This window comes from Centropristis striata, chromosome 1 (genome assembly GCF_030273125.1).
Source record: "Centropristis striata isolate RG_2023a ecotype Rhode Island chromosome 1, C.striata_1.0, whole genome shotgun sequence".
Taxonomy (NCBI): domain Eukaryota; kingdom Metazoa; phylum Chordata; class Actinopteri; order Perciformes; family Serranidae; genus Centropristis; species Centropristis striata.
The window spans coordinates 4,361,471-4,369,803 of NC_081517.1; the positions used below are offsets into that span (position 1 = coordinate 4,361,471).

General features: G+C 33.6%; 1 protein-coding gene across 1 annotated transcript; it reads right to left on the bottom strand.

The window, feature by feature from the left end:
• Positions 1-217: 217 nt before the first annotated feature.
• Positions 218-7,385, bottom strand: ntan1 (N-terminal asparagine amidase). Its single transcript, XM_059335366.1, has 10 exons — positions 7,156-7,385; positions 6,322-6,424; positions 6,096-6,161; positions 5,014-5,122; positions 4,851-4,924; positions 4,687-4,740; positions 4,544-4,597; positions 3,601-3,698; positions 2,718-2,831; positions 218-2,074 (listed from the first exon to the last, which is right to left on the bottom strand). Exons 1-10 carry the CDS (start codon positions 7,234-7,236, stop codon positions 1,910-1,912), a joined length of 918 nt encoding a protein of 305 aa, XP_059191349.1. The 5' UTR covers positions 7,237-7,385; the 3' UTR covers positions 218-1,909.
• Between the last annotated feature and the right edge of the window lie 948 nt (positions 7,386-8,333).

Below are 8,333 nucleotides of genomic sequence, written 5' to 3' on the forward strand. Positions count from 1 at the left end.
TGATATTCTAGTGATCAATAACTGACTGACAAGAATATAAAGGCAATTATGTTAAGTTTGAATTCTGCAAGTTGATTGACGTACTAGTATAACTTAAACAATACTGCCCTACAAAGCCTAACTGCAGTAACTTTGCAAAGGGTTAAACTGAGAAAAACTGCTTAAACCCTTTATCAGGAAAAAACTATATTTGGTAACTTCAGGTAATATTTTGAGAAAAAAGTTGCAAATTTATTAAATTAAAGTTGCAGATTTACAAGAAAAAAGTTGCAGATTTACGAGAAAAAAGTGGGAAAAAAACAACCTTTTTCTCCCAGATTCACCACTTTAAATCTCATAAATCTGCACATTTTTTTCTCGTAGATTTGCCATTTTAATCTCGTAAATTTTTTTCTCAAAATATTATTTTCATATGTTTTTTTTTTTACACATTCTGGCTGTATGTAATATCCTCCAATATTCTCTAGGGTTGAAATTTGGAATTTGCAAGTATTTCAATGAGTGCCCTATTAAGGGTTAAAGTGGTGTATCTGGGAGAAAAAAGTTCCCACTTTTTTCTCGTAAATCTGCGACTTTTTTCGCGCAGATTTGCCACTTTAATCTAGTAAATTTGCAACCTTTTTCTCGAAATATTACCTGAAGTTACCAAATATAGTTATTTGCCTGATAAAGGGTTAATGTTTTTTTTTTTTTTAACCTTTTCCAACTGGCCAGCCAAATGAGTTATGGCTAGGTGAGTTATATGACACCTATTTCTACAAATGTTGTCATTTTCATGCTCATAAATCATGACGATTTATTTGACCTCTGACCCCCAAAATGTAGTTACTGCACTCTGGTTTTGCATTACTTTAAAAGGTTGTAATTGTGATGCAAAAACAGAGTAAAATAACTACAGTGTTGTTGTCTTCTTTCAGCTTTTACATTTTGTTTTCAGTGAATAAACATTTTCAAATTGATTTTGTTATAAATGTATTTAAAGGTGTTTAACAACTTTTCAAAGATTTGTTGTATTTTAGACGTAACATTATAAAATAATGTTATATTATCGTCTTCATATAGTTTTATCTCACTTTTTTTACTTAATCGCTATCTAGATAATAATTTCCCTATCAAATACATTTATAATTTCTATTATTCTTGTCTTCACTATTCAACACAATGAAGAAATACAAGGCTCCACTGTATCAGACCGTGGTAAGTGAACTTACTGTCTGGTTTGGTTTTGAGTTGGATTTTGTAGTTGCTCTAATTTTTATATAATTATATCTCTGAAATAAAGCTAAATTGAAGTCTTAAACTTTGTCACGAGATAAAACAGACATCAAGGAGTTCATTTTTAGTTTAAAACTAAATTTCGACCAAAAATGTAGTTACTGCAGTTAGTCTTTGTAGGGCAGAATAGATGCATGCATTCTAGGAAATTAATAGAAAAAAGTATGCTTTGGAAAAAGTGCAACCCTAGGTTTTGGGCTAAAAACAAACAAACATAAAAAAAAACCCCAATAAGGTAAGGTTTTTATAAATGGACATAAGACAATAATGTAAATGAGTTCTTTCCCTAATCAACACAGCATAGCAGGACATTTACCTTGACTTACTGCAACACAGCAGATGGTAGAAGTTGCAGACTTTGCACAACCTAAGAGTGTAAAAATGAAGTGGAACAGGCATGAGCTGGATCACTTCTTCTTCTCTCTCTACTGGACCAGCCAGATGAGACAGGAGAGACATTCACCATATAACATGTAGTTTTGTCCAGCTGGGGGCTTTTTCCGTCACGTTAAGACACGATGGACAAAAAACTGACAGCGGGTGGATGGGTCACAGTGTATCCATGAGGCTGAGAGGCAGAAACAGTCAGGTTCCATGTTAAGGTCCAGTGAGAGACAGAAGGAGGGCTCTGTGGTTAGACAACCCGCTCCCAGTCCCCCTTCTCAGTCCGCTGGTAGAGCTGAGGCTGACCCCCGGGGAACAGGCTGTCTGAGTTCGGGTGTTCTAAGAGGAACTGGATGGTGGTCCTCATGTGCTGGACAAAGTGTGGCGGCTCAGCCATCGGAGAGGTGGACAGGTACTGGGAACAAGGAGGAATCCCAGAGTCAAAGACTGTATTTTAATTCCACATTTTAAAATGCTGCTTTACTTTTTTTTTTTTTATCCCACGATTTTTTGTAACCCATTTTTACTTATCACCCAATTTGTCCTATTTCATGATCCTGGGCGCTACCTCCTTTGTTACATAATTTTTGAGTGAAATGATCAATAAATGTCATATGCTACAATTTTGTTGAATTTTTTTGTGTCTCCTGCAAAACTTGAAAAAATGAGTTAGGCGATTATTTTAACAGGGTGACGATATGCTGATGTCATCCAAGTGCGATAAAGAAAAACTCTTAGTTTACTGCTTCAAGTGGATTTTTTCTGATCCTTCTCTGAGACAGTGCAAGACATTTTCTTTCACTTTCATACACATATTTTTTGAGTGTTCACGGCAGCCATTGCCCTCTTATGTCATGCCAAAGTTGTGTGTAGTCAGTTGCTTTCGCTGAATCAGCAGCAGCTGTTGAGTTCGACCACAAATACCCAACAGGACATTAAGCCAGAGCTAAACTGAGGCAGCACAACAGATAAACATCAGCCTCCACCACTGATGAATGTAATCGTAGTTATTGAAATCTGTCATCTTTATACCACTAATCACTCCCCCAGTCCTTTACCTTTAAAATTGTGTCATCATTTTGTGCCAACCAGTAGGCATTATCCAGGTTTGGAGACCACTTGCAAGGGCCAATTTTCACAAGTCCTCGACTCGAGTCATATATGTCAGCCATCTGCAAAATAAAAAAAAATAAAAAAAAAAATCTCATCAAAATATTTGCATTGCAATTGTATTGTCTTTTAATTTACCTAAATTAAACAATAACCACATTAAGGCCTGTCACGATAACACATTTTTTTGGACGATATATTTTCCCAGAAACTATCACGACAAACGATTTAGTTTTATAACGAAATTAGTGCTTCATAAGTACATCCTTTTCCAAAGCAATGGATTTTTAAATATTGAGAATATTAAACAACGAAATTGAAATGTGGGAAAGAAATATTGAAAATATCGAAGATAAATAAAACATAAATAAATAAACTACAATCAAAACAAATAAAATAGACTTTCAGGCTCTGTTAACAAAAAATGCACTGAGATAAATATTATGTATGATATTATTTCATCATTAAAATAACATTTAAACAGCTGGAACGGCTGCTTGGGAAATATAGTTTTTTTTTGGCAATTCCTACTGCCAATCAAACATTTGCAGCATTGCTTTATACACAACACAAAAAACACAAAAAGTCATACATGCAAACAACAATATATTGAGTCCAGAAAAAAACCATCATGTCCATTCTTATATAACAAACGATAAGTCGATATAGTAATTATTGTGACAGGCCTAACCACATTATACATTTATGGGGGAATCAATATTCTCAATTTGTTTCTGATTATAATCTCACTGAAAAAACAGACGTGCTAATGACTTTTGCATTAAATTTAAAATTAGAAAAACATTCAGTATTACTACAGAGGAAACGTACCTGTCCCCCAGTGAAGGTCCTTGCTGATCGCAGCCTCTCTGCAGGTCCTTTATGGGTGAATGATGACGGGAAAACCTCTCCTGTTTTAACATTTACACCTGAACAAAAACAGACAGACACATTAACTGGAGATCACATGTCATGAAAGTAGGGGTGGGCAATATGCCCCGAAAAGATTATCACGCTATGTCAGAATATTTTTGCCATAACGATATTCTTGACGATATTACAAAATACTGAAAAATATATAGAAAATTATTTTTAGTCTGTATAAATAAATAAAAAACATTCAACAAAATATTAATCAATCATAGATGTTAAACGTAGTGTAAGGTGCAAAATACACAAAAATACTCTTTTTTCTTTTCTTTTCTATTAAGCAAATAATAAAAAAGAACCATCTGGGGGGAAGCTTCTTGTATGTTTTATTTAAGGCATCTTATTTTGACAGTCTTCTTGTTAATTCTGCTCTTATTTTGGAAGCTGCATGTGTTTAGTGACAGGAAGTAATAGTAGCTTTTTGTGATTAAAGCAACTTTAATTGTTAGCTAATGTTAGCTCGCGGCTAACAAACGGGATAATGCAGCAGTGTGTTCGAACCGTTTTGACCTATGACGGACCAGACAGGTTGATGGTATTTAGTTTTGACGCACACGGAGAGAAATAAAAAATAACTTTATATTATGAATGGTGTAAATATACTTTCAGTAGCTTGAAATGTGACGTTACCACAGTACATGAGAGTCTGGCGGGCCGCCACAGTCTAGGTAATTAATGGGAAATCCTTACACCACTACGTCGAGAAGTAGAAATGTTGCAAATATCATGATATGCATTTTTTATTACTCAAAAAAAAAACCAACCGTATAATCCGGAGCGATGCAATATGGCACACCCTTACATGAAAGCATTGCTGTCCCTTTATCACATATTCATCACTTACCTATTCCATAAACTACAGGCCTGTGAACTCCATCAACATCAATGTCATTCATTTCTACAAAAACAGAGAACAGAAGGGTTCACTGACGGAGGAGTGACTGACAGAATATTTCTAAACAATAGTGAAGAAGAATTCAAAGTTACCTGTGATGCAACAGGTTTCCAGATGAACTTCTTCTTTCTGTTTGTGAAACGCTGCTGCAAATAAAAAAAAAAAAAAAAAAGAGTCATTCTAAGTGTTAAAAAGCTCAAACGCTGCCAGCATAATATTACAACGAGACATAATGAGTTCATGTGAAAGACTATACCCAGTATGTTAAGGCTCAGGTTATGGGATGTTTTGGACTCATCGTTAAATCCGCCTGCAAGATGGAGCTCCAGTCTGCATAATAGAAAGCAAAATAAGAGTAAATAAATAAGATCAGATGAGCATCTGCATCTTTATTGTGTGTTTATTTGTGTGTTTCATACCTGCCCTCCTTGCTGAGGTTACTTAGTGACGTCACAGCTTTCACAAGGAGCGGGACTTCAGACCAGGTGCTGGAACCATCACAGTGAGCAAGGCAAACAGCTCCACTTCCTAAGAAAGAAGTCATTATGGCAGACTTTAAACATGTCAATTATAACTACAGGTACATCTAAAAAAATTGTCACTTATTTCAGAAAGTGAAACTCATACATTATATAGATTCATTATGCATAGAGTGAAATATTTCCGGCCTTTTTTTCTTGTAATTTTGATGATTCTGGCTTAGAGATAATGAAAAGACAAAACTCAGTGTCTCAGAAAATTAGAATATTTATCAGAAGTTGAATATGATGGTCCTGGGTCAGTGGTGGTTTGGGGCCATGTCCTCTGCTGCTGTTGGTCCACTGTGTTTTCTGAAGACCACAGTCAACATAGCAGCCATCTAGCAGGACATTTTAGAGTCTTCATGCTTCCACAAGCTCTTTGGAGATGCTGCTTTCATTTTCCAGCAGGACTTGGCACCTGCCCACACTGGCAAAGGTACCAAAAGCTGCTTCAATGACCATGGTGTTACTGGGCTGACCTGAACCCCATAGGAGTCTATGGGCTGTTGTCAAGAGGAAGGTGAGAGACACCAGATGAGCTGAAGGCTGCTATAAAAGCAACATGGTGCTGTAGGCTGATCTCCTCCATGCCACCAAGTATTAATGCAGTAATTCATGATTCAAAAGGAGCCCAACCAAGTATTGATGGATAGAAATGAACAGACTTTTCAGAAGCATGACATTTGTGTTTAAAATATCCTTTTTTTTTAATTGATTTTATGTAATATTCTAATTTTCTGAGACACTGAGTTTTGTGTTTTCATTATCTGTAAGCCAGAATCATCAAAATTACAAGAAATACAGGCTTGAAATATTTCACTCTATGTGTAATGAATCTGTATAATATACAAGTTTCACTTTCTGAAATAATTGACAAAAAATATTGAACTTTTTCACAATATTCAATTTTTTTTAGATGTACCTGAAAATACACATGCAGTATAAAGCACACAGCGTGAATCTAATGAAAGGAACGTTACCGGTGTGTCGCAGCACAACTAGATGGCAGGTGGTCGCATCCTCAGATCCAATCACTGAAACACAGTCTGTGACAGATGAGAAAGAAAGCATGGATTATCATTATGATCCAGAATTATTATGGCTATCTAGGAGTAAATTAGAGGCTAAAATAATATTGTAATTTCAGACCCCTTATTAGAAACAAACATGTATTGTGTTTTACTGCATTAAAACGGCTTTACTCACTGTCTGCTGGTGTTGTGGCAGCAAACTCTCTTTGTTGGACGTACAAGAGGCACTTTGGGTCGACATCAACAAGTGGCTTGGAGCGAAATGTTCTTGCATTTTCCTGTGACATAATAGTAAAAATGTTTTAATTAAAGAATCTTAAGTCAAGTCAAGTCAAGTCAAAGTTTATTTATAGAGCACATTTAAAAACAACCTCAGTTGACCAAAGTGCTGTACAGTTATTCAAATAGAATAAATCATACACAAATAGGTATAAATAAGACAATAAAAACAATGAAAACAATAAAATACTAAAAACAGTAAAAACAATAAAATAAAATAGAATAAAATAGTAATATAAACTCAATCCAGAACAGTGTTAGAGATAAAAAGTGGGTTTGTCACATAAAAAAACTGAATCCATATTAGGCAAAGACATTAATTTGTGTTACTTCACAGTTATTAATACAGACTGGAAACCATCTTTGGGATCTAATTGGTCTTATTTGATCACATAATCTAGTTTGATATTTGTCACAAAGAAGTCTCTGGATTGTTTTCTGTATAATTCAGTCTGTTGTAATATCTCTGACTGATTTCCCTTTGCCACCGCCACAATCAATTCAGTTCATAAATGTAATGATCGGTAAATATGCTTATATAATTATACTTTCATTAAGTGATTACTTAGAAAAAAAGTACTGTTAGCTGAAAGCTAATCAGTAAGATGAATTTCTCCTAAGCATGGTGTGTCAGAAAGGATGGGTTAAATGCAGAGGTTGAATTTCCTCATTGTGGGACTAATATTATTAATATAATTAAACCTTAATGTTAATCTTTCTGGAAACAAACCTGTAAATGTGGATATTTGTCGAACAGTTCCGCTGTCGACCTTATGCGGTCAAGTCCTTTATTTTGAATAAACAACGGCATTTCCTTACGCGAGGTCCACTAGCTGGGAATCATAGCATTATAAAGGGTAGTACATTTATATTTTTATAGCTTAATATCTAATATTACGACTACAAATGTCGCAGTGTCGGTAAAACCCAAAACCAGTCCATCTGGTTGGACTCCTTCTTCTGCTTCTTCTTCTGCGTTTTTTGGCGGTTGGCAGACCAACGTACAGGTGCATTACCGCCACCTACAGGACTGGAGTGGTGGCGCAGGAGATTGACAGAAAAATAAGGAGAGAATAAAATAAAATAAAATAAAATAAAATAAAATAAAATAAAATAAAATAAAATAAAATAAAATAAAATAAAATAAAATAAAATAAAATAAAATAAAATAAAATAATAAATAAATAAAAATAAATTAAGATAAATAAATGATTTAACGGGAAAAGGGGAAACAATAATATCAATAATAGCGCTTTTTTAAAATTGAATAATTGAAAATACAAACTCTCAACAAGGATAATAATACTGCCCTACAAAGCCTAGTTGCAGTAACTATGCATAGGATAAAACTGAGAAAAACTACTTTCAAGTTTTTTAACATTTTTTACTGGCAAGCCAAATGTGGTATACATATGTAGGTAAGTGAAATGACACTTATTTCGACATGTATTAATGATGTAATTTTTATGCTCAAAAATCATGATACTTTATTTGACCTTTGACCCCCAAAATGTAGTTAGTGCACTCTGGTTTTGCATTGCTTTAAAAGGTTCTAATAGTAATGCATGAACAGAGTGCAGTAACTAGAATGTTGTTGTCTTCTTTCAGCTTCTATATTTTGTTTTCATATTTTCAATTTGATTTATATATATATATATATATTATATAAATAATGTAATTATTAAAATAAATTATATAAATAATTATTTATAAGATCGTGTATATATATTCAAATATATATTATATATATATTATTTTATTATATATATATATATATATATATATATATATATATATATATATATATATATATATATATATTCAAATGGGGGCACATTATTTATATATATATATATATATAAATAATGTGCCCCCATTTGAATAAGATCGTATATATATATATATATA

What these genes read in the sequence shown, in the direction of transcription:
- ntan1 (XM_059335366.1), bottom strand. Translation starts at nt 7,236, where the DNA reads ATGCCGTTGTTTATTCAAAATAAAGGACTTGACCGCATAAGGTCGACA. An exon ending in GGAAACCTGTTGCATCACAG is followed by an intron (nt 4,598 to 4,686) that starts GTAACTTTGAAT and finishes CTGTTTTTGTAG; the next exon opens with AAATGAATGACATTGATGTT. An exon ending in GCCTGTAGTTTATGGAATAG is followed by an intron (nt 3,699 to 4,543) that starts GTAAGTGATGAA and finishes GTTTTTGTTCAG; the next exon opens with GTGTAAATGTTAAAACAGGA.